Raw genomic sequence first — 27,093 nt, forward strand, 5'->3', positions numbered from 1 at the left:
CTTCAACTTCAGCATCAGTCCTTCCAATGAATATTCAGGGTTGATGTCCTTTAGGAAAATATCATATGCAGATGATATATGGGGTAATGGAGAAATAAAGAAGTTTCAGGAGATGGTATTGGAAAAATAAAGGCTGGAAAATGTAGCACTTTTAAGACGTTTATGTGTTTGCACTTAATTATTTTGAGCAATGAGGAACCACAGATGGCTTTTAAGTAGAAGAATGATGTGATCATAATTACATTTTAGGAAAAAAATCACTCTGGCTGAATTTATCAAAAGTATTAAGCAGGAGAAAAAAATAAAGATGGGTTGATCAATTAGGGTGTTAGAGCAGTAATTTGGATGAGAAGTGATAATCTGTTGCTAGGGGAAGTTTGAAAATGCATCTGGTGGCTCAGATGGTAAAGAATCTGCCTGCAGTGTGGAAGAGCTGGATTCGATGCCTGGATTGGGAAGATCCCCTGGAGAAGGGAATGGCTACCCACTCCAGCGTTCTGGCCTAGAGAATTCCATGGGGTCGCAAAGAGTTGGACATGATTGAGCAATTTTCACTTTCACTTTGGCCAACATATTGGGAAAGACTTGTTGAAAAGTCTTGTTGAGGTATGTAAAATTTCACATTGCCCCTGATGAAATTTGATGTCTGAAGATGATGACACTTAAGATGAGGAAATTGCAGACTTAGGGGTGTAAAATACAGGGACTATATAGCATGAGATTTTCTAAATTCATATTTGGACTAAAGAGAGAGATGTATGCAGTGGAATAAGCCCAGAAATTACAGCTGGGAAAGTATTGGGAAGTCGTGGATAGATCTCAGGGCTGGAACTTCAATTTGTTAGGGAAAACAGAAGGTATAACAGGTATTTAGAGCAGGAGAGTGCTACGGTCAGATTTGTACCTAAAGGTCTCTGAATAATGATGTATAAAATAATAGTAGTGTATATATCAATTAACATTGTCTTTCTCATTTCATTGTTTTCTTTGTTCATTTTGAACCTCCTGGGAGAGGAAAGATAAATAAAATGGATATGGTTTGAATTCCTTTACCTTTTGAAAAATGCTTTACATCAATATGATTTGTAAATTTTGGAAATCAAATGAGAGATGCTAAATACTTTAGTTAAAATAAGTAGTCCTAAATTATTATTTTCCATCAATATTTGCTGCAAAAACTTATTCTTTAAATTAGATATGTAGAATGAGTTTGTCTTCAATGTGATCTTTTTTTTTAAAGACCTACTATAGTGTGGTATATAAACAAAAATGTCAAATTAGAATCGGAATTTAAAAACCTTTTTTAGATCTGTGTAAAGAAATCCTCTGTGTTAGTTGCTCAGTCATGTCCGATTCTTTGTGATCCCATAGACCGTAGCTCACCAGGCTCCTCTGTCCGTGGAATTCTCCAGGCAAAATATTTCTACAGGGAATCTTCCCAACCCAGGGATCAAACCCGGGTCTCCTGCATTGCAGGCAGATTATTTGCTCTCTGAACCACTGAAATGTTTATTTGTACTGTATAACTTAAAATTAAGTCCTAGAGAGCCCTGTTGAATTGTGCTCCACTTATCTTTCAGAGAAGGAAATGGTAAACCACTCCAGTATTCTTGCCTTGAGAATCCCATGGACGGGGAAGCCTTGTAGGCTACAGTCCACGGGGTCACAGAGAGTTGGAATGACTGAGCGGCTTCACCTTCACCTTATCTTTCAGAATTCTTTAAGAAATAAAATTATGACTCTGTGATGAAAACTAAAACCTCAGAAATTTTAAATGTGTTAAAATTAGATAAATGCTTTGTGTGAAGATAAAAATTGTAATTTTATAGTTATGGAAATTAGTCTATAAGTGACAACATCTAAGACGATACTGTGAGTGTCTGAACTTACAAAATGTTGATGTGTGTGTCTGTACAAATGTGTCTTCTGATGAATACACTTAAAATTAACCAAATGATGCTATTATTATTTTGATCTTTGCTATATTAAGAATAATTAAGTTCAGTGAGTGCTGAATATAGGTAAATTCTGCCATGTTTCTTTGAATAATATACTATTCAAAATGATCTCAGGAAAAATGATATAGAAAAGTTCATTTCTCCTTAGAGTCAAGAATTTTCTTTCAGTGTGTTGCCATATTGAAATTTAAGTTGTTATACAAAATCCCACGGATGGAGGAGTGTGGTAGGTTACAGTCCATGGGGTCGCAGAGTCGGACACGGCTGAGTGATTTCACTTTCACTTTCACAGTTCCTGCCTACGCAGTGGTTTTTACTCTGCAAGCAAAAGTGAGGTTAGAACATAACCTGTTGAAAAATGCCTTCCCTCACATTTTTCATTTCTTGGAATTGTGCTAGCAGTCACAGTCCTAGGAATGGATTATTTCCTTTACGTGAACACATAAGGAAATACGTGTATCATGTAATGATACTGAATAGAGTATCATTTCAAATTGGATGATGAGAAGCTTAACTGGCTGAACAAATTAAACCTGATGTAATGGGTTAAAGTAAATTCTATTCCAGTATTATATTATAAATGTAATGTTTCACTTTACATTATTTATAAAGTAAAATGTTACATTTTATGTTTAACCTACACATGTACCTTTAATGCAGAGCTGAGACTTGAAATATTACTTAACTCTGAAAGAGTTTTTATGACTCATCTGGACTTTTAGTGTTTCATTTGGGAGATTCTTCCGCAGCTTAATGGTTCATATTTCAAAAATAATTTTCTTAGACATTCAAAATCTCCTTCAAGAAATAAAACTTCACTGATAATAATATTAACTAGAGCCTTTTTACTTTTTTCTTTTTAAATGAAATCTTTGAATTTTTTTCTGGTTTTGACTGTATTCCCGCCATCACTCACTGGTCAGGTCAGACAATAAATGTTTATTTTCTTTTTTTTTTCCTTCCAAAATTCTCTTTTAGAAACTTGTCTTTTACTACTTTCTACATTTTGTATCTGGCAGCCTCCACCAACTACCTGTGTGTTTTGGGAAGACATCATTGAACAATTCCTGTTTTTAAAATTGGTAATAATACCTTCTCCACTTACCTCTCAGTTCCTATTCTAAGAATTCAAAGGGATGATGCCTAGACCATGCTTTGCAAAATTGAAGTTCTGTATAGTAAAACATCCTCAAACTCACTGTGTCTTCCATTTTTCACTTCTCCCCACACCTGTGCCACTTGTTTGAAAACATAAACTTATATGGTTTTGCTTCCTTTATTTTTCCCTAGTAATATTTGACTTAATTTTCTTTTGTCAAACTTTATTCCATTAACTCTTTTTCTCCTCTTTTTAAAATTTTTATTGCAGTATAGTTGATTTACAATATTGTGTTAGTTTCAGGTGTAGAGCAAAGTGATTCAGTCATATATATACCTACACTTTTTGAGATTCTATTCCCATATAGATCATTGCTGCTGCTAAGTAGCTTCAGTCATGTCCGACTCTGTGCGACCCTATGGACTGCAGCCTACCAGGCTTCTCCGTCCATGGGATTCTCCAGGCAAGAACACTGGAGTGGGTTTCCATTTCCTTCTCCACATAGAGATCATTACAGAGTATTGAATAGAGTTCCTTGTGCTATACAGTAGCTCCTTAGTTATCTGTTTTATATATAGTAATGTGTTTATGTCTGTCCCAATATTCCAATCTATTTGTTTCATTAACCCTTGACAATACTCTTAAACTTTCCATTTTTAGCTGTTTGGTGTGATCTACACAGATCTGCCAATAACCCAAAGATTATTTTAATTTATGGAAAGATTATAAATCAAATTTACTCAAAAGCTGAATGTTTATGTGTTTACAGAATACTGTAGATTCTTTTACATGATTTCTCACACTAACAGTTTGATTATATTGAAATCTAGAGTGCAGACATTATGTGTGGTATTAACTTTTTCAAGTGACATTTAGAGTAGTCTTCTACCAGTGTGGCCAGTTACTGTGCTAGAATGCTGAGTCAGAATCCAGTTCTGCCCCTAAATGGCCATGTTATCATCGCCAAGTCAAATAAGATCCTTGAATAAAATTTTCATTATTTACAATATATGAATAATACTCCTTGTTCTGGTTTTTGCTAAGGCCAAGGATAATTAATATTTTTGAAATTATTAAGTGCCATAATGTATAAAATATAATGATTTTGATGAATGGAAATAACAAATCTAGTTAGATTGCCTGACTTTAAAGACTATATGCTGTCTGTTATTCACATTGATTCTAGGAAAGTTGATTAATTTTCCTCTGCCTGGATATCTTCATCGGTAAAATGAAGGTAAAAGATTTTCCCATCTCTTTTTCTTCGTGTGTGTATGGGGGGTATTAAACTAACAATATTAAAACAAGATAATGTAGTGATTGTGCTTAGTATATTTAGGACTTAAGGGCCACCCAGTAAAATGACTACTTGCTGTTGCTATCATCAAAATCCTTAGGTCTTAGTTGAACTCATTTTTCAATAACTTATTAACATATGTAATATATACCAATTTCTTCAGACTAATGCTCTAAAACTATTGACTGACGATAAGCCTTTATGTGAAATTACAATGAAATTTTATTAATGAGTGGCAGAAATGAAGCCTTCTTCAGTTTCAGCAGGTTTTTAATTGACAAGTGCAGGTTTAGCATGATTAAAATGAATTGAAAATAATATTTATTTATTCCAGTTTGGAACAATTATATCCAAAATTTATTGTTGTTGTCATTGTTCAGTTGTTGTTCAGTCATGTTCAACTCTGTGATCTCATGGACTTCAGCATGCTAAGCTTCCCTGTCCTTCAATCTCTCCCAGAGTTAGCTCAAATTCATGTACATTGATGCTATCTAACCATTTCATCCTCTGTTGCCCCCTTTTCCTCCTGCCCTCAATCATTCTCAGCCTCAGGGTCTTTTCCAATGAGTTGGCTCTTGGCATCAGGTAGCCAAAGTATTGGAGCTTTAGCTTCAGCATCAGTCCTTCCAATGAATATTCGGGGTTGATTTCCTTTAGGATTGATTCGTTTGATCTCCCTGCAGTCCCAGGGACTCTCAAGAGTCTTCTCCAGCACTAGTATTCAAAAGCATCAATTCTTCGGTGCTTAACCTTCTTTATGATTTAACTCTTACATCTGTACATGTGATGGAAAACCATACAGGAAAAACCATAGCTTTGACTATACAGACCTTAGTCAGCACAGTGATGTCTCTCCTTTTTAATACACTGTCTAGGTTTGTCATAGCTTTCCTTTCAAGGAGCAAGCATCTTTTGGTAACTATACATGGAGGAATTTCGTCTATTTTTTATTTGCAAGTGCTGTAAAATGTCATAAAGTTCTAACAAGAGTAAGGAGCTTTCCTTTAACTGAGTCAGACATGGTCTTTAATTAAGTTCTTGAACTGGTCCATGAACTTGAATATAATATCCAGTGTTCAGAGCATTCTTAGATATTTTATGTGTAACTCCTAATTGACTTAGGCTTTTTTTTTCCTGTTCTGTAATGCTATGTTTTTGAAAGTGTTTTTCAGTAGCTTTATCATTTTATAAGCCACTGCCAATAAATCATATTGGCATAAAATGACTGACAAAAAAAGGTTAATTATTCTGACCTCTCATCAGTGAAAATCATGGACTTGGGACCAAAACGCTACATGTAGAGAGCAATAGAGACTATATTTTTTTGTTGTTGTTTAGTCACGTCCAACTCTTTTGTGACTCCATGGACTGTGGCCCACAGTCTCTTCTGTCCTTGGAATTTCCCAGACAAGAATACTGGAGTTGGTTGCCATTTCCTTCAATGTGCTACCTGGGAATCCTAGAGACTATGTAAATCCATTTAAAACACAAATGAATAAGAATAAGTTTTATTATAAAATAAACTACAGTGAAATAATTTAAAATCAGAATTACCTTAACTCAGAAATCTTGATGTATATTTGCAGTACTAAATAATACTGAATGAATTAGGCATGCATTTGATGGCAAATAGTAGAAAATCCAGTCAACAGTGATTTCAACAGCTAGAGCTTTATTTTTCATTTCTAACAAGATGTTCAGAAGCTGGCAGACAGGCTGGTCCAGCTGCTCAAAGACTGCTTGAAGACTCAAATACCTTCTTTCTTCTTGCTGTGCCATCTTTAACATATGTCTTTCCTGCCAGTGGCCATTATGGCTGCCTCACTTTTAGACATTATTTAAAGTTACAAGCAGAAAGAAGGGGAAGGAGGAAAGGCTAACAGAGCTCTGTCCTAGCTCTGTCCTAGTGAGACTTATATATCATATTCAGAGAGGAAATTTCCTAGCAGATTCTCTCTCCATTGCATGGGCCAAAACCTCCTCCGACTCTTATCACCCATGGAAGAGTTTTAGAGATTGAATATTTTGAGCAGTGCATAATTTCTTAGATTAAATCAAATAGTTAATATTAAGCTTTTATTTGTTTTTTTGGCTGTGCCTTGTGGCATGTGGGATCCCCAACCAGGGATCAAACCTGTGCCCCCTGCATTGGAAGTACACAGTCTTCACTGGACTGCCAGGGAAGTCCCTAGATTAAACAATACAATGCAGTATTACTCAGCCGTAAAAAGGAGCGAATGTAGTCAGTTGAACTGAGGTAGATGAACCTAGAGCCTCTTATACAGAGTGAAGCAAGTCAGAAAGAAAAAAATATTGTACATTAACACATTTATATGGAATCTAGAAAAATGATACAGATGAATCTATTAGCAAAGCAAGAATAGAGACACAAATGTAGAAAACAGACTTGTGGACACAGTGAGGAAGGAGAGGGTGAGACAAACTCAGGGAGTAGCATTGATATATATACATTTCCATGTGTAAAATAGCTAGTGGGAAGTTGCTGTATGGCCCAGGGAGCTCAGCCCAGTGTTCTGTAATGACCTAGAGGGGTGGGATTGGATGGGGGTGTTGTGAGGGAGGGTGAAGAGGGAGGGGATATATGTATATTTATGGCTGATTCATGTTGTATGGCAGAAACCAACATAACATTGTAAAGAAATTATCCTATAATGAAAAATAAATTTAAAAATACATTAAAAATATTAGAATGAAAATCTTGCTCTTTATAAGTTAAAGTTTCTACTTAAACCTTGTAAGGTAAGCCAAGATACCTACCTAATAGTTTAAAAAGTGCTGGCAGTATACTTTATTATTTTTCCTACCATTCTAAAACTCTTTGTAGAGATAAAGCTTGACAGAAAGTGAGTTTTTCTGCTGTGTCTAATTTTGCATATGTTTGTATTTTAAATTTCAAAATGTCCTAGGTATCCCAGGACAATTTTGTTGCTATGGAATTTGTCATTGTTTCCTAATTAGCATAGTATTTATGGGCTTTTCTCTTTCTCAACCCTTACTTCCTTTTCTTCATATCAGTCCATACTTTTCTTACCCACTGGTGTTTAGATAAATGAAAGACAATGGTAGACTTCAATGGACTCTTTAGAAACATAAAAACATCTTACAGGGTCATATTCTGGAACAGGATTCAAAAAGATTTGTGGCTTTCATCAATTTTTTTTCCCTTTGTATCACCACTTGGTTTGAAGTTTTTCTTGGATGCAGTGCCAGGCTGGCATCCCAAGTAGCTCATTAGCTGTTCATTTCTGCCTTCTTTGCATTATTTCACTAACTGCCCATCAAAATTCAGTGTGTAGCTCTAGGCCTGCTAAGAACAATCTGGCAAGATATCATTCAAAAGCATGTATTATTTACAGATCACTTGAAAGTATCAGGGATTAATCAAGGATAGAAAGTACAAAAACACATTTAGCTTCTATGAGTGATTCATTTTAAAAGTGGAAAATAAATCAGATGTTTAGTGCATTTCTAGAAAACAGAGGCTAAGTTTCACCACCATGATATTGGAAAAAGCAAGCAAGTAAAAGCTTTAGTATTGATTTTTAGACATTTCGTTTCTTGAAATCTACTTTCCTTATACAGATTTAGAGACTAAACCAGCCAGCTTACCGAGACAACCGACTTGTGTTAAACAAGGTGAAACTAAAGAGCTGTCAGTGTTGTGCTCCTCTGCCTCTAATCCCTCCTCCTACTGTCCTTTCCAGTTTTGCAGAACCAGCAGGTAGGAAAAGGGTGAGAGAGGTGATGGAGAGAGGGAAGGATCAAACCACATGCCTGCTTGTTTGGAGTAAAAGAAAAAAAAAGTGACATTGATGTTTGATTTTAGACAAGACTGAGCCATTTAATAGTAAAAGTGAATTGTCATGATCAGCAAACATACAGTTCTTTCCATGGAAATTGAGATGTTGTCATTCATTGAAGAATCAGGGGCCAACAGAGTGAACTGAAAGGAATTAAGTAGAGAAAAAGGAAGCTTTTTTTTCCTGTTCACCTGGCATTCAGGTTGTTCATTAAGCAGGTTCTGTTTACGTTCAGTCAGTAATAGCTCTGGCCTCAGCTTACTGGACTTTGCACCCAGCTGTTGTCTGTCTCCAGGTCACAGGAGTGAGTATCTTAATCTGTGTTGTTGTTGACACAAACCACCTGAGATTATAAGGCAATCAGCCTTCCAGGGTAAGAAGAGGCCTAATTTTGTGGCAGTTTTTCTCCAAACATGAAGGGAGACCCTGGAAATACGCTTAGTAAAATCCTACATTATTTTGTTTTCATCTGGGATGTAGTTAACTTAATTTGCTTGAATTATTGATTTAAGTACAAAATGTCTTTGAATATTAAGAAATCCATTTCAAAAGTGAAACTTGGCTTATATAGACACAGTGCCAATTGCTCTGAGAATTGTTTTTCTTTGTATATTATTATAGATGGCTTCATTTATTTAACATTTTTATATTTATTTTCTTCAGAATAGTCAAAGTTACATTTTGTAAAGTCAATGTGTATCACTCAGTTTCCCCCCCATATTATCTTTTAGGAGAAGCAAAAGAAAACTGTGAAATTTTGATTTTAAGTGACAGGTCCTGGACTGTTTCATAGAAAGATATTCTAGTTTGGCTTAAGAATTTTAGCTCTATCCTTCTAATTGGATACAATGAAGTAAATAAGCTCAATTCTGATTTTTAAGTTATGATTTTTGACTATTAGAAGAAGGCTACTGTGTCTCTATGAATGTCCTACGCCAGTGTGTACCATGTGTATGGCATTGCTCTTTGAAAATTCACAGTGTCTACTGAATAATTCTTGGAGTTTCTGTTTCCTGTGCTTCTTTCTCTCTTGTTGCTATAAACTATATAAGATTTTCCTGAACTTCACTGGTTGGTATAATAAGTCATAAACTTAGTTATTGCAGCTCTCAGTGCAGGTCACTTTAATGTCTAGAACTTGAGACTGTTTCAAAACTAATAGGCGCTGGATACTTCCCTGGTTGTCCAGTGGTTAGGACTCTGAGCTTCTACTGTGGGAGGCCAGGCTTCAGTTCCTAGTCAGGGAACTAAGATCTTGCAAGCTGCACTGCATAGCCAAAAAAGGAAAAACAACAACAACAACAACAAAACCCATAAAAGTAAGAGATCCTCAAAGCCATAAGAAGTGGGAGAAAGTGACAGGGTCACTGGTACTGAATATGAAGAAACAAAACAAAATGAAAAGACCTAAAGATTAAATTCTGCTTGTGCCAAGCCTGAGGATTTACAGTGTATATTTACTGAAGCAATAGAAATGGTAAAGAATAATGAATGTGGGGAGCAAAGAACAGACTCTTACTCCTTTTTTAAAAATATAAATTTATTTATTTTAATTGGAGGTTAATTACTTTACAATATAAGTCAGATATCTGTTTTTTTGGGTCAGACTCTTACTCTTAAAACTATACATTTAAAAGAAAAAAAACCAGATATCTGACTTAGCTACTAAATCATCATCATCCTGCAAAGATAGATTGACAGAGACAAAGTATATTATCTTGCCTGAAACATCTAAAAAAGAACACACTGTATTAGACAACAGTTTTCAAGACATTGGATATTAAACATGGAGAGGCTCTGATTCTTGAGACAAGAAACAAGTGAAGTGAGCCTGTGGACTGCTCCTGCTTGACAGGGTTGCAGGGAGAGAGCAGCAGGTGGAGCCTGGGGGTTTCCCTGAGTGAAAGGGAAGCGCTGGGAACCCAGAGAGATGAAAGTGCTGGAATATTCCAGAGGAGAGAGCTGCACAGAGACAGACTTTAGGAGATCTGCTGAGGTCTACTGTCTTCAGACTCATGTGCATGGTAACTACCTCAGGTGAGGGAAAGAACCACTGAAAAAGGTTAGAGGGATCTGACAGGGAGTGTTCTTATTTTCACCTGCCAGAGTGGAAAACCTCTTAATTTACAAGGCCTCAAAATTCAGTCTTGGGGAGAATGCACACAAAAATATACTGGCCTACTTAGGCTAATACTTCAAGATATAAGCTGCAGTGTATGCTTTGACAGATATGTTCCTTCTGCCTTTATTTTGATATTTGGGAAAGAATTCAGTATTTTCATTTGTGTTTGGCAGTTGACTAAGGTGGTATTGTGTCTTACAGGCATGTATGTGAGTTTTTTTCTAAGTAGAAATGAGAAGCAGTGAGGTGTAGAAATAGAAAACACTGGCTGATGAGAAGAAAACCTCCTTATCAATTTGCCTTAGAATGAAATGAAATACAAGTGGATAATTAGGGTTTCCTGGGGTGAAGTAAAATTTGAAGTTGACAAAATATTCACCTATGGTACTTCTTTAATTAAAATATTCACCTATGGCACTTCTTTTATTAATTCTTTTCTTTGGGTTATTTATTGGTGTTTGTTTTTTCTCATACATTGAAAGAGAAAGGAAAATTTATTTATTTGATTCTCTTTTATAGAGTTGTCTTCAGTGGGTCATATTAAGTCACTTAGTCATGTCCGACTCTTTTGAGACGCCATGGATTGTAGCCCACCAGGCTCCTCTGTCCATGGAATTGTCCAGGCAAGAATACTGGAGTGGGTGGCCATTCCCTTCTTCGGGGAATCTTCTCAATCCAAGGATTGAACCTGGGTCTCCCACATTGCAGGCAGATCCTTTACTGTCTGAACCACCAGGGAAGCCCATCATAGCTCATTACAACAGGCTTTATTAATGATTTTATTTTCCTCTGAAACACTAAATAAGTTAATAGCCATACTGGATTATTATTATTATTATTAGTGCTCCTTCCCACCTAAAACACAAGTCGAAATGTATACTGTTCTCTTACCTTTTAGAAATAAAGAAATAACAGATTTCTCTCATTTTCCCTTTCATTTCTTGAGAAATCTAGAATTACTTCTGACATTGGGGTGCTTTATAATCCAGTTTTTCTTAGCTAGTTTATATCTCTTATTTACAAAAACTGAACAGAATTTACAAATCATAAGGCTTTATCTTCATGTAAAAAGTCGTATGATATTTGGATTGCATGGCCGTATCATACTTCCCAAACAAAACAGCCTTCTTTATCTTTTTGAGTTTACTTAAATTTGAGACCTTTCAAGAGATCACCATCTGGCAACCTGTGTTGGATTTAGTTCATTGATGTATATGATGCCCATAGTTTTAAAATAATTCTTGGTATTTCTTTTTTAAAAAACAACAACACTTATGTAACTTGGAGATTCAAAGAGATGTGTTGTTGTTCAGTTGCTAAGTCCTATCCAACTCTTTGTGACCCCACGGACTGCAGCACGCTGGGCTTCTCTGTCCTTCACTTTCTCCTGGAAGTATGGAATTTCAAAATTTTATTTGGAAAGTGAGATTTAACTACACCAGGCTTGCTTTATCACACCCAGCTGAACAGCACTCATCTTCTGTCCTTGGGCCATTCTCTCTCCTGGTTCCCACAGTTCTCATACTGTTGGCCTCACTCATCCATGTTACCTGCTTGGCACTTGAAGTTTGCAAGCTTATGCTTTAGAAAATAAAGCCCTGCTCATCAAGTATACTTTCAGATTTAGCCCGATTGACAAACAGCTGAAGACTATGAAACCTTTAAAGCCAAGTTCCTCCTCTGATAGAATGAAAATCTAAAGGGAGTAAAAAATCAAGTTCAAAATACTTGAATGAGCATGAAATAGGTTTTACTAAAGGCTGTCTGTGCTTCTGGATCATAAATTCCCCAGTGTAATGGTATTAATTATAGATTGTTTTTCATTTTTCATGCTGAAAGCTGTCTTTGAATTATCAATTTTCATTATCAGGTCTCTATCTTTGTGTTGTTAAAACAGCAGGAGAGATTTCCTTATTGTTTTTCTTCAGCTCTGTGCTGTCATTAGAAACTATTTTTAGTAATGGCTTCTGTTATTATATTGCTGGTTGATCATATGTTCCCTGTTGTCACCCATGATTAAAAAAAAATACCTCCTGGTCTCTTGGAAACCAGTTCAATCCAGATTTTACTTCCCATCCCACAAACCAGTATGTTCAGTTTTGTTAACAAAATTTTAGTAGTATAACTAATGGAAGGCATTTTTCATTATGAAATGTGCTTTTGTTTTCTTCTTAATACTTTGTTGCCATTGTTACTGATGCTTTTTTAGAGAGAAATCATAGAATTCTGATGTCACGCCCTAGATGAGACTTTCCAGTTTTAGCATCTGTCCCCTTGGCATAATTCCTGGTGTTGACAGTTGGGTAAGAAGACACCCCTGGGTTTTAAGAAGTCCTCCTGCTACAGATGGTAGTTTTTGCTTGAGTCTGCTTTAGTACTGACTCTAATCTCCTTCCTATCTTTTTTTGTGTGTGTGTGTGAAAATTTTATATAATCAAAAAAAAAAAGAGAAGTTCCTCATATAAAATCAATATAAAATTTTACTATGGCATAGAACGTGAAATTAAAACCATATATTTTGAATTGGCCAAATCTACCAGTTCTGGCTTTATTTACTACCAGACAGAAAGTAAAAACAAATTGCAAATAAGCTGAAGACAAAGCGCTTTGGTCATTTTTCTTGAGCTTTTGAAGGATTGAGTACAGAGTAACTCAACATTTTCTCACTATGACATAGCTTTCCAGGGAATCCTGTAACCGAAATAATTCAGGTTGAAAGGATATATGGTCCGGATTTCCAGGCATTGCCATCTCTGTGCTTTCTGAGAAACACAGCTTTTTGTTTTTTGCCATATCGTGTGGCATGTGGGATCTTAGTTCCCTGACCAGGACTGAACCCCTGCCCCCTACATTGGGAACATGGATTTTTAATTAGTAGATCTCCAAGGAAGTCTCTACCTTTTAATAATTTTAAGAAATATTTATTGAGCAACTATTTTAGAGTAATTCTTATTTTGTGTCTTCATATATTATTTAAACCTCCTAATTAGGTAGACACTGTTATCATAGTTGATGAAAATAATTGTCAGAGAGGTTAAGTAACTTCCTTACAGTCACACAGCTGATCAGTGATGTCTTTGAGATACGAGCCCTAGTGGGCTGCCTCCAGCACATGTTCATTTGCTAATGAATAATATGCTGGACTGCTTGATTATCTCTAGGTTACTCCATGAACCTCTTTCATGTCACATTTGTTTGATAAGTTTAATTCAAACTATCCTGTATAGAAATAAAAATATATTTGGTTTAGCTTTGCAATATTATTTTCCAATATTGTAAGAAACATTTTGCTCAATACCCCCACACCTTAGGCAGTTTTTTTTCCTGTCTTCTTGAAATGGGTGACAAGGAATTAATTAAAAATTAATTAATGTGTTAAAAATTCTAATTCTTCATTTCTCCATTCAAATCTTCTTCTATGGAAGTAGGTAGAATAGGATGAAAAGTTGAACAAAAATTTTTCCAATTATTTGTGTGGAAAAGTATAGCTGGAAACACAACTTAGAGTATTGACTTGCCGTTTCAGATGGCAGGTTTAACATGTGAGTTTAGCCCAAATTTCATTGAAATGGCAGAAAAAGTAAATGCAAAAAATGAGTCCATTTAAGAATCATAGAAGCCAGAAAGGATACAGTCAGTAAATAAGTCACTTTGATGAATGTCTAAAGTATGTAAAACAAACGAAATGGAATAAGGGAGAAATCAGAGGAGAGAAATTCAAACCACAGAAGTCGAAACTGAAATTTGCTTCAGAGCAAATTGCTCCCAATGGACCTCACAAAATTTTTTTCCCCTTAGGGAGGGTGATAAACAGGAATTCTTGAAGACAGTCTGCTTAAGGGGTGGTCCATGTGGGTGCCTCTGCCCTTCTGCTTGATTTCGGTGCTTGTAACCTGGATACATCTGGGAGAACAGTTGTTTAGGTTAAGTGAGAATTTTCTCCTCTGAGACCGAGAGAAAGATGATATTGGCATGGACTGAGGGAAGAGACAGACAAACCTCATCGAACCCTCAAGACTCCAAAGTGATAAATCAGAGGTGCGTTTTCTGTTTGAAAGGAACTCTTGGATTAGTTTGTATATCCTAGCTCTGTGATACTTAAAATGACAAAGAAAGCTCAATTAGGGAGATGGAGCTATTACAGCAGATGAATAGGCAAAGATACACCAAGAAAAATGAACTCAATGATTTTTTAAAAACTCAAGTAATGTGTAATTTAGAGTCTAATGCATCAAATAGAAAAACAATTGTTAAAAGTTCCAGTCTACCAGAAGATAAAGCTTAAACCTCTTGGGTAATAAGTGGAAGAAACTTAAAAACGTTGAAATATTAGAAAAAAGTTACAAAATACAAGGAAAACTTGACAAATCTACAGTATTTCCAAAATTGATACTCATTTGACCACATTTCTTGCAACCATGACATAAAAATAGAAATTCAAAGCAAAAGATATATTTTTTACATCTCTAACCCCAATCTATAGCTCTGGAAATTTAAAAAGTTTAGAAAATGCAAAAATTAAACAAGCAGCAATTTATTTTATGACATTTTGAGTTTAAATAATTCACACTAAATTTACAGACTGTTTGATTCAAAATGACCAAGAATTCCACAAATTAAATCCTGTTTGGTGTCTAAATTTGTAGTCTTAATGGTATCTATTAGCAAATAAAAAGACATCACGAACTGAACTTAAACTAGAAAAGAACAATGAAATAAAGGTACAGAGGTAAATAAAACAGAGTAAAACCGAGATTAGTTAAATAAACCTCTCCACTCCCAAAGTAGAAGAGAACACAGAACCCTAAACTTGATTTGTTTAATGGGTTAAAAAAAAAAAAAAGACAAATAATTGGCAAATCAGAGTGAGATGCTGGGGGAGAAGATGTGATGCAAATGACTCTTTGAGAGTAAATGTGAACAGTAGTCTTGGTATCAACAATAAAGTTGAAGAATGTACAATATTATTGTACAATTGAGATTTGCTTCTTATAAAACGTGAAGCATGTATGTCACCTGTGGATTCTATTTAACTCACTTTACAGTCTTTTGAAATTAAAGTCACAAAGGGCTGACTTTGAATTACTGATTTCAGGTTAAGTGTGTTCCTAAGGAAGAAATAAAGCCATCTATGTATTGCAAGATTGTATTGCAAGATAGTGTCTTCAGATGCCTTATATTTTCTAAAATAAATTTGGAAAATAATGCTTTGCCAAAAGTATATGATTATATTAACATTATAGATTGGAATATTTCATTTGTATTTTGTCATGAAACAAAATTTCTGTATGCACTAAATTATTTGTGGTTATCCATTCCAGTATTCTTGCCTGGAGAATCCATGGACAGAGAAGCCTGGTGGGCCATAGTCCATAGCGTCACAGGAGTTGGATACAACTGAAGTGACTTTGCATGAATGCATACCTTACATACACACACACACACACACACACACACATATATATATATAGAGAGAGAGAGTTTCACTTTTGCTAAGTGAATAGTTTCACTTTTGCTAAAGTGATCTATTAAAAAAGCATTTATCTACAAATATGGGCTTTGGCATATGACAATAAAAGTGTCTTGACTTTTTAACAATGAATCTAAATGCCATAAATCAATATGTAATAGAGTAAGTATGCCAATAAAAGGGCTTAGAAATTAATGTGAATACCTCTTTGCTTCTTTATAGTACTGAGTGAAGTATTAGGAAAAGTCAAGGACTCAGTTAATTGTCCTATGATTATGACTGTGCCTCATAAGGACCATTTTCTCTATAAGTTTCTATTCAAATTTATAATGGAACTCTATTTGATATCTCCATTAGGAATTCCAGTATATATTTCCAATTTGGTTAGGATGAGTCTGGAATATGTGGATCTGGGCAAAGTCACAACTTTCATAAGCACAGAAAAAAAAAGCACATTTGTTTTCAAATAGCACACCATTATATATTAAGATGAAAATGTAAGGGATGTAATTATTTGTTTTTTAAGATTGTAAGGCAATTTAAATTACAGAATACAAAAGATGAGCTTTAGTCAAATATCTTCTAACCTGATGATTTTTTTCTTTTATATTATCGACTTGAGACACAAGATTTACATTTAGACTTGGTTTTTATTTAATTTTTATAAGTAATCAGCATCTGATATCTCATTTGATCCCTATAAAACCATGTGTATTCAAAATATTCTAATTTTATTAATGGAGAAGTTCAGAAATTTGTGCAAAGGTGAATAACTAATGCTTCTCTGTTGATTCAGTGGTAAAGAATCTGCCTGCTATTGCAGGAGACAAGGTTCAATTCCTGGGTTGGAAAGATCGTCTAGAGAAGGAAATGGCAATGTACTCCAGTATTCTTGCCTGGAACATAACATGGACAGAGGAACCTTGCAGTCTAGCCCATGAGGTCACCAAAGAGTCAGACATGATTTAGTGCCTTAACACAACAACATAACTTGTAAGTGGTGAAACAGTCAATGTGCTAGCCCAGAGACCCATTTACTCTTGAACTTAATGTTCATAATGGTTTACTTATAATAAACAATTTTGTACTGTTTTCTTATTACATTTTTAAATCCTTCAGGACAGATTTTATGTAATACCTTTCCCAAGTACTAAATATTTCTTGTAAGCTCTGCATAAATATTTATTAATTGATTTCTGATCCAAATTGGTGCTGGAGGAGGAGAGTTAGTTTTGTTATGTAGGAATCAAGCTTTGAACCAGTGAAAGTGAAGCATGTGCCATCAAGTGCAGTGTAGCCAAGTATTAATATTTGAAACTCCCAGACAATTTTCTGTTTCTAAATGTTCTGCTTTCTGTCTTTCCCATAGTCTAGACAGAAAACTTAACATTTTGCTTTTACTCTTTGACTTAGATCTCCTATTCTTGGTTTTGCTTCTGACTTGACTTTTTCTGCTGATTGATCTGCCTGTTTTAGATCCAGTCAACCCTGCTTTCTGATTACTTCTCTCATTTCAAGCTTTTGTTCAGATTCTGTGTTCTACAGTTGGCCTTCTATATCCACGGGTTCCACATCTACAGATTCAAACAACCAGGGATTGAAAATATTTTTTAAAAATTCCAGAAAGTTCCAAAAAGCAAAATGTTGCCACTCATTGGCAACTATTTCCATACCATGTACATGGTATTTATAACTATTTATATAACATTTATACTGTATTATATATTACAGGTGCTTCAGAGATGATTTAAAGTATAGGGGAGGATATAGGTAGGTTATATTCAAATACTACCCATTTTATATAAAAGACTTAAGCAACCTCTCAGATTTTGGTCTCTTCAGAGGTCCTGGAATCTATTCCCTGTGGATACTGAGGAACAGCCATATTCTAAGTTTGATTAACTCAGGCAGAGTGACTCATAAGAAAAAGCTAGGGCATCTTTCTAGCTACTTTCAGAATCAGTATTTTTGAGCCTGAATTTTTTAAACTTCTTGAGAGATAATTGCAAATTCACATGTATTTGTTAAGAAGTAATACAGATCCCATGTACCCTTTACCTCATTTCCCCTAATGGTAACCTCTTGCAAAACTATAAACATGACATCACAATTAAGATAATGACATTGGAATAGTCAAGATACAGAATATTTCCATCACTATTATATAGATTGCTTATGTTGATTTTTGAAAGTTCTTTGTATATTTTAGACACAAGTCTTTTGTTGGTTATGTGGTTTGCAAATATCCTCAACCAGTCTGTAGCCTATCTTTTTATCATCTTCACAGGGTCTTTCAGAGAGTAAAATTTTTTAATTTGTATGAGGTCCAATGTACCAACTTTTCACTTTATGAATTATGTTTTCCGAGTGAAGTTAATACCTCTTCCCCTGACCCTAGATCCCAAAGAATGTTTTTTGTTTTTTTCTAATAGTTTTTAGTTTTACATTTAACATGTAATAGTGTAAGATTTAAATCAAGGTTCGTTTTTCCATGTATGCCAATGAACGTTGAGTTTATCTAGCACTGTTGAAAGTGCCATCTTTCCTCCATCAAATTGCTTTTGCACCTTTGTCAAAAGTGAGTCCGACGTATTTGTGTGGATCTATTTTTGGATTCTCTACTCTGTGCCACTGACCTATGTATCTGTTGCTTTGACAAAACCAAATAGTCTTATTTATATAGTTGTATAGTAAGTCTCAAATCAGGTAGACAGATTCTTCCTGCCTTGTTCTTTATCAAGGTTGTTTAGAAATTCTAGTCCCTTTGCCTTTTCATATAAATTTTAGAGTAATTTTATCATGTCTATAAAACACCTTGCTGAGATTTTGAAACATATTAATTTGAACCTATAGATCAATTTTGGAGAGAATTGACTTCTTTACAATTTTGAATCTTCCAATCAGGAACAATGTATGTCTCCCCATTTATGAGATATTCTTTGATATATACACTTAGCACTTAATAATTTTTCAGGACACAAATCCTGTGTATGTTTTGTTAGATTTACTCCCAAGTATTTTCTTTTTTATTGATTGTGATGGTATTATGTTTTTTTTTTTTTTTTTTAATTTGAGTGTCTGTGTGTTCATTTCTAGTATATAGGGATAAAATAGATTTTAAAAAAATTAAAAAAATAGATTTTAAAATATTATACCTTGATATAGACTGAATATTTATGTTTCCTCCCCTCACCCCCAATTCATATATTGAAATTAAATCCCCAATGCAATGATATTAGTAAGGAGGGCCTTTAAGGTGGAACCTTCATGAACAGGAAAAGTGTTTGTATAAAAGAGATCTTAGAGCACTCCCTTGCCCCTTCTGCCTTGTGAGGACACAGCAGAAAGATGGCCATCTTTGAGCCAAGAAGTAGAAATTCAACAGACAACAAATTTGATGGTGCCATAAATTTTGTCAAATATTTTTCTGCATCAATTAATATGATGCAGTGATTTTTCTCTTTTAATGGGCTAGTGTGGTAGATCATATTGATTGATTTTTTCATATTGAAAGAGCTATGCATCCTTGGAATAAACCTCATTTGGTCATGGTTTATAATTACTTTTTACATGTTGCTGAACTCTATTTGTTTATATTTGTTAGAAATTTTGGCATCTATATTCATGAGGGATATCAATATTTTTTTAAAATTAACATGACAGTTAATAGTGTATTTTTCTTTCTTTATTTAAACAATGTTTTTTTGGCTGTGCTAGGTCTTTATTGCTGTCTGGGCTTTTCTTTAGTTGCAGTGAGCAGGGACTACTCTCTAGTTGCAGTATGAGGGCTTCTCATTGGGATAGCTTCTCTTGTTGCCAAGTGTAAGCCCTAGGGCGTGCGAGCTTTAGTAATTGCAGCACGTGGCTCAGCAGTTGTGGCTCTTGGGCTCTAGAGAAAAGGTTCAGTAGTTGTGGCACATGGGTTTAGTTGCCTGAGGCATGTGGCGTCTTCCCAGATCAGGGATCAAAACCGTGTCTCCTGCATTGGCAGGTGGATTCTTTACCACCGAGCAACCAGAGAAGCTTGGATATTGATATTTTTTGTACTGTTTTTGTTTTGGTATCAGGATAAGCCTTGCTTTATAAATGAATTTGTGAGTACTTCCTTCCTCTTCCATTTTTTTTCTTTTTGGAGGAGATTGTGTAAAATGGGTATTAGTTACTATTTAAATGTTTGGTAGAATTTTCCAGTAAAATTTTTTATTTGGGGGATTTTTAGGTAGGAATTAAATTCTTTATATCTGTAAGGCTGTTCATATTTTCTATCTCATATTCTATTTTGCTAGTTTATGTTTTTTTAAGGAATTAATTCATTTTATCTGAGTTGTCAAACATTTCTGTGTAAAATTGTTCATAGCATTCTCTTATAAACCTTCTAATGTCTACAAGGTCTGTCATCTTCCTTGCTGTGCATAGGCTTTATCTAGTTGTGGTGAGCAGGGGCTGCTCTAGTTGTGGCTCATAGGCTCTAGAGAGTAGGTTCAGTAGCTGTGGTGCAGTCTTTTTGCACGGTGGCATGTGGAATTATTCTGGAACAGGGATCACACCTGTGTTCCCTGTATTAGCAGGCAGATTCTTAACCAGTGGACCACCAGGGAAGTCCATGTTTTTAATTTCATTTTTTTAAATTTACTTCATTGTTTCTTCCTTCTGGCTTCTTGGGCTTATTTTACTTTTTTTTTTCTAAATTCTTGAAGTAGGATTTTAGAGTATTTATTTGAGGCCTCTCCTCTGTGCAAACATATGCATTTAGTGCTATACATTTCACTCTAGTGTTGCTTTATCTGTGTTGTGCTTTTTTCAATATGTTTTGGGGCTTCCCTGATGGCTCAGTGGTAAAGAATCTGCCTGTAGTGCAGTAGACTGCCTGCCATGCAGAAGACACAGATTTGATACCTGGGTAAAACAATCTCCTGGAGAAGGAAATGATAACATACTCCAGTATTCTTGCCTGGGAAGTCCCATGGACAGAGGAGCCTGGTGGGCTACAGTCCATGGGGGTCACAAGAGTCAGACATGACTTAGAGTCTAACCCACCACCAGGTATGTTATTTTTTTTCATTTTCATGCGGTTCATTGTGCTTTTTTGGATTTCCTCTGAGATTTCCTCTTGACCTATGAATTATTTAGAAGTATGTTGTTGGATTGTCAAGTATTTGGAGATTTCCCTTTTATCTTTTGTCACTAATTCTTGATTTGGTTCCATTGTGGTCAGTGAACTCATGCTGCATGATTTCAGCTCTCTTAAACCTGATGAGATTTATTTTATGGTCTACCTTGTTCTAGGTTCTGTGGGTATTGGAAACTAATGTACATTCTGATGTTCGTTAGTGGAATATTTTATAAATGTTGATTAGATTCTGTTGGTGGATGATGTTTGAACTTATTCTGTATCCTTCCTAGTTTTGGTGTAACTGTTCTATCAACTGTACAAAAAGGGGGTTTTGAGTGTCCAACTATAGTTGTCAATTTGTGTACTTTTCCTTTCATTTCTGTCAGATTTTGTTTCACATGTTTTTCATCTTTGCTGTTTGGGTATGAACACATTTAGGGTTGTTATATCTTCTTGGTGGTTTGGCTTTTTATCATTATTTAATGTCCCTCTGTGTCCCTGGTAATTATTATTTCAGTTATTGTGTTTTATACTTCTAAAATTTCCATTTTGTTTATCTTTATATCTTCTATTTGTTTGATGAGATTGTCTTTTCCATTTACTTCAAGTGGCTTTACACTTGCTCATTAAAGCATTTTTAGAAAGTCTGCTTTCAGTTTTTTCTCAAATAATTAACAGCATCTTTGTCGTCTTGGTTTTGGCATCTATTGGTTGCATTTTATCATTTGGTTTGAGGCCTTCCTGGTTCTTGGAATGACTAGTGGACATTTTATGGGTCTCTGAAATTCATTTAACCTTTCTGGTTTAGCTGGTTTCCTCTGACTCTGCTTGGATGGAAGACGGCAAGATGGCGGCAGAAATTTAGGTTCTCACTCAGCCTCCATTGACCCTGGAGTCTCCTCTTTACTGCTGAGCAGAAGTGGGGATTCTGGCCCTCTACTCAGCTTCTGCTGATATCTCTCTGTTGGGGAGGTATAGCAAAGCCACCGTACTTCTCCACAGGTGGCCTCCACTGACTGTAGAGGTGGAGGGGTGTGACATGGTTATGGAGAAATTTCTGTCTCTCTACCAGGCCTCCTCTGACACTGCCATAACGGTACTGGGGGGATACCTTGTTACTGCCTGTTGGTTATAGACATTCAGATTCCTCCTGCAGTCTCCACCAACACAAGAGAGAAGGCAGGAGTTCCCTGCTCAGTCTTCTCTGAGATCCCTCCAGTAGAAGTGGGCTACTTTGTTATAGTCAGGGGAGGGTGGAAATCTATATTCCCCACTTGACACTTGCTGGTGTGGGTGAGGTAAGGGTCGAAGGTTTTTGTGTGGTGTTTGACTGGAGTAGGATTTTTGCCTAATAGCTTTCCATCTTGTTGGGCTGTCCTTTCTCTTTCCTTTTGGCTAGAGGGAGCAAACTTTTGTTGAGGCATTTTATGTCTGTGCCCTTTGGTGTTTCTTAGTTGTGAGTTCTTTTGTTCCAAGTCTGGAATATATATGAAGTAAAAAGGAAATCCAGTGAACTAATTACTATGTCTTTTCTTGGGCCCTGAGATCTACCACTATTTTGCCTTATTCTCTTTCTTATGTTTGCTTTAAATATAACATCTATGGAGTTTAGTTGTACTTAACTGGAGACACAGGGATAAGTTTTACTCTGTCTTCCCAGGATTGGAAGTCCCTCTGAACTTTATTTTATTTATAAAATGTATACCATAAAATATATTAACTGGTATTCTACTAGAGAAATTTATAAAAATTTTTGATTCATAGATAGACATGTACTAATATTATAAAGACATGTAATGATATTATTATATTATTACTGGTGGTAAGGATGTACATACACACATATATATGTATTTGAAATGTATGTATTTTGAAAGGAAATGACAGTGAGCACAAAAATGTTCATAAAGATGGCTGAAGCTACATAGAAAATTAATAAGCACCAAATTCTTCTCTCACATGTTTCTTGCTATAACTTCCTGGAAAATCATTCATGAAATACATCGCCTGTCTTATGAGATCATAGTTATATGGACAGTGTTTTTATCTAAATGAGCAATAATTGCTTGCTGTTCAGATCATATCAATATAATTGAGTCTGCCCATTGTACAATGGCAGTAAGAACTTCTAGCAAGCAAACTACTTCCTGCTGTTGCTGTTGGAATATGAGGGAAGCTCCAGAACATTATTTTTGTGCAGCAGGGGATACATACCAAGCTTACAGTACTTTTTCACTACATAAATCCACTTTAAAGTTGTACTTTATAGTCTACTAAGAAGTGAATTGAAAATAATGCTTCTCTTGAGAGGTCAGTATTACATTTGTTATAAAATGTATACCTTTTGAGCTGTTAACAGTTATTCCTTGTACTCATTTATCAGTGTGATTAAAGCTATATTCTCTAGTTCTTTTAGAATGGTTTGCCAACTAGAAGAGTTACAAAACATAAGGCTAAAGAATTACTGAAAAGGAAATTGAGAAAATTCAATTAGTGTTCTACTTTATTTTTTTATTTTTTCTTATAAAATTAATGCAACAAGGTATATTTTTAAGAAGAAAACTAGTGTCCAGGTTTTTCTTTTAATTGTTGTTGCTGTGGTTCCGTTAGGGAAGAATGAATACAATATGTTTTCTATCCCTATTGTGGGAAAATGGGGGGTGGAGTGGAGGGGTAAAGTGGGGTGGTAAGGCACCGCATTAATATTTCTAAAAGTCTGAACTCTTCTTACATTACCCCCATCACTACAGGTAAACAGCCTTGCCATCTCATGCCCTTTCCAGACAAGTGAAAGAAGAGGTTATTGCTTGAATTTGAAAAGGACAAATAGCCCTCTGTGAATGTAATTTCTCAAGAGAAATGGGTTTAGAGCTGTAGATCTTTGAAATGGCAAGACTTTGATTGAGCCGAAAACACTATAGAGTCCCAGAGGAAGACCAGATGTTTGATAGAGCCAAATACCAAGGACCATGACTTTGGAAAATAAAGTAAAAGATTCCAGTGCCCAAGGCAGGAAAACAGTTAATCTTCAATGAACACGTGGGCTTGGTCAGGGAGCATTTTCTTAGTGTCCAGTTCTCACTAAACTCAGTTTTTCTTCAAGTTTTCTAGACAAAATATGCCTCCCTGGGACTCTAGTATATCCCTGCTGCTGCTGCTGCTGCTGTCGTGTCCGACTCTGTGCGACCCCATAGACGGGAGCCCACCAGGCTCTGCCGTCCCTGGGATTCTCCAGGCAAGAACACTGGAGTGGGTTGCCATTGCCTTCTCCATTGTGTGAAAGTGAAAAGTGAAAGTGAAGTCGCTCAGTTCTGTCAACTCTTAGCGACCCCATGGACTGCAGCCTACCAGGCTCCTCCATCCATGGGATTTTCTAGGCAAGAGTACTGGAGTGGCTTGCCATTGCCTTCTCCGAGTATATTCCTAGAGATCATTAAGCTTCCTTGCCTCTACCACCTACCACCTCAAAATATAATACATGAATAAGTTAGAATTTTCTGTGACCCTTTTATGACAAGAAATAAGCCTATTATATTATTTTGATTGTTTTAAATTTATATCTTGACTTTTCTTCCACTTGAATTCATAACCAAATTCGTAACTATCGCATATATGCCTATATGTGATATCTTTTTAAGCAATACTTAAAAAGATAATGTCACTCCTAATTCAAAATCAGCTTAAATTGATAGATCGATTGTCCTTTTTTTTTTTTTTTCTTTATTCTCTTTCATGCACTAAAGGTACAGTGGCCTTTCAAATAAAACTTCTGTAAAATATAAAAGTATTAGTTGCTCAGATGTGTCCAATTCTTTGCAACCACTTGTCTGTAGCCCACCAGGCTCCTCTGTCCATGGAATTCTCCAGGCAAGAATACTGAAGTGAGTAGCCATTCCCTTCTCCAGGGGATCTTCCCAACCCAGGGATTAAAGCCTTGTTTCCTGCATTGCCCACTCCCACTCCAGTACTCTTGCCTGGAAAATCCCATGGACAGAGAAACCTGGTAGGCTATAGTCCATGGGGTCACAAAGAGTCGGACACAACTGAGTGACGTCACTTTCACTTTCCTGCATTGCAGGAAGACTGTCTACCATCTGAGCCACCAGGGAAGCCAATGCATTGGCATCTTAGAGGTGTGATCGCTCACCTTGATTATCACCTTTAAGAACTGAGAAGTTGAAAAGTACAAGTGGGTTATCTGCAGAGGCTAGTTTTTCTTTTCCAGTTGTTGAGGTATAGGATATTATCCAGTGAAAACAAGTAAGGAAGCAATACTGTGTTACATTTCTAGGATGCCTGGTACCCTGTGTCTTATATCTTAGAACTAAATTCATCCAGTTGTAAGATCTAATTTAGAAGAAATATGAGTGCATTAAAAACTATCAGTCATACACTGATTGACAAATTTCTTAGACACCTATACTCCTTTATTCAGATGTATTAGGGAAATAGAATAAATACGATTTACATATTTACTTTACTTCTTTACTACTTTACTACATACTTCCTTTACTACTCAGGAAGCAGTGATAAAATTCAAATTTTTCTTTTAAATTTTACTTTCAGTGAGAAGACTGATATTCTGGGAAACACAAGTTGTTTAATGTGATTTTACATGGTAAATATACTATAGAAATGAATAAATTGACAGTTCTCTGTCAGCTGCTTGACTTTTCCCTCACTTGGTGGTGAAAATGAATTGGCTTGCAAAGCACTATACAGGTTTTAACTGACCAGACTCATTGAAAAAGAAACTGTTAATATTTTCACTATTCAACAGTAGCAGGAATTGTTCTCATTCCATTTTAAAAAATTACCAGATGCACTGCATAATGAGAATCACTGTTCTTGTTTTTGGTTGGAATGGGCAATGGTAGGGTAAATTCATGTCAACATAGATGTCAGTCTGTTCTTATGGAAGCTATTAATTTTGTATAAATTATTGATTAGGAATTTTGCCACTGACCACTAAATAACAGATTCACTGATAAATAAAAGACCTTTCAAATACACTTCAGTTCAGTTCAGTTGCTCAGTCGTATCCGACTCTTTGCGACCCCATGAATTGCAGCATGCCAGGCCTCCCTGTCCATCACCAACTCCCGGAGTTTACTCAAACTCATGTCCATTGAGTTGGTGATGCCATCCACATCCAACCATCTCATCCTCTGTCATCCCCTTCACCTCCTGCCTTCAATCTTCTCAGCATCAGGGTCTTTTCATATCAGTTAGCTCTTTGCATGAGGTGGCCAAAGTATTGGAGTTTCAGCTTCAACATCAGAACTTCCAATGAACACTTAGGACTGATCTCCTTTAGGAGAGACTGGTTGGATCTCCTTGCAGTCCAAGGGACTCTCAAGAGTCTTCTCCAACACCACAGTTCAAAAGCATCAATTCTTCGGTGCTCAGCTCTCTTTATAGCCCAACTCTCACATCCATACATGACTACTGTGAAAACCATAGCCTTGACTAGATGGACCTTTGTTGGCAAAGTAATGTCTCTGCTTTTTAATATGCTGTCTAGGTTGGTCATGACTTCCCTGCCAAAGAGTTAGTGTGTTTTAATTTCATGGCCGCAGTCACCATCTGCAGTGATTTTGGAGCTCCCCCCAAAATAAAGTCAGCCACTGTTTCCCACATCTATTTGCCAAGAAATGATGGGACCTGATGCCACGATCATCGTTTTCTGAATGTTGAGCTATAAGCCAACTTTTTCACTTGCCTCTTTCACTTTCATCAAGAGGCTTTTTAGTTTCTCTTCACTTTCTGCCATAAGGGTGGTGTCATCTGCATATCTGAGGTTATTGATATTTCTCATAACAATCGCCAGTCCAGCTTGTGTTTCTTCTAGCCCAGCGTTTCTCATGATGTACTCTGCATATAAGTTACTTAAGCAGGGTGATAATATACAGCCTTGATGTACTCCTTTTCCTATTTGGAACCAGTCTGTTGTTCCATGTCCAGTTCTAACCATTGCTTCCTGACCTGCATATAGGTTTCTCTTAGTTGACACCAAATGACCTCCACCCAAACTTAAAGTTTTCTCAGATGTCTAAATTTGTAGCCAGCTCATCTGTGTGTCCATGGAAAATTGAATTTGTTCAAAATTTTTAGGAGATCTGCTTTATCATAGTTCATAAAGGTTGTTAACTTGCCAGCCCCTCAGATGGTACCCAGTTTTCTGTCATCCTCAATGTTCTATGACTATGCTGT

At 35.9% G+C, this 27,093-nt stretch overlaps 1 protein-coding gene across 4 annotated transcripts in view; it reads left to right on the forward strand.

Moving 5' to 3' along the window:
• The window catches only part of KCNJ3 (potassium inwardly rectifying channel subfamily J member 3), a 197,474-nt gene that overhangs the window by 25,924 nt on the left and 144,457 nt on the right, over window positions 1–27,093 (forward strand). The window contains exon 3 of one of the 4 annotated variants that reach the window (XM_086369053.1): window positions 23,631–26,737. The exons of the other annotated variants lie outside the window; for them this stretch is intronic. Within the exon in view, the coding sequence (XP_086225179.1) occupies window positions 23,631–23,671 (41 nt within the window). The 3' untranslated portion in view covers window positions 23,672–26,737. Of the gene's footprint in view, window positions 1–23,630; window positions 26,738–27,093 lie in introns of those variants that run through there. 4 annotated transcript variants of the gene reach the window in all.

This window comes from Bos grunniens, chromosome 2, assembly GCF_055505025.1.
Source record: "Bos grunniens cultivar Pamir isolate PY7600 chromosome 2, Bosgru_T2T1.0, whole genome shotgun sequence".
Taxonomy (NCBI): Eukaryota; Metazoa; Chordata; class Mammalia; order Artiodactyla; family Bovidae; genus Bos; species Bos grunniens.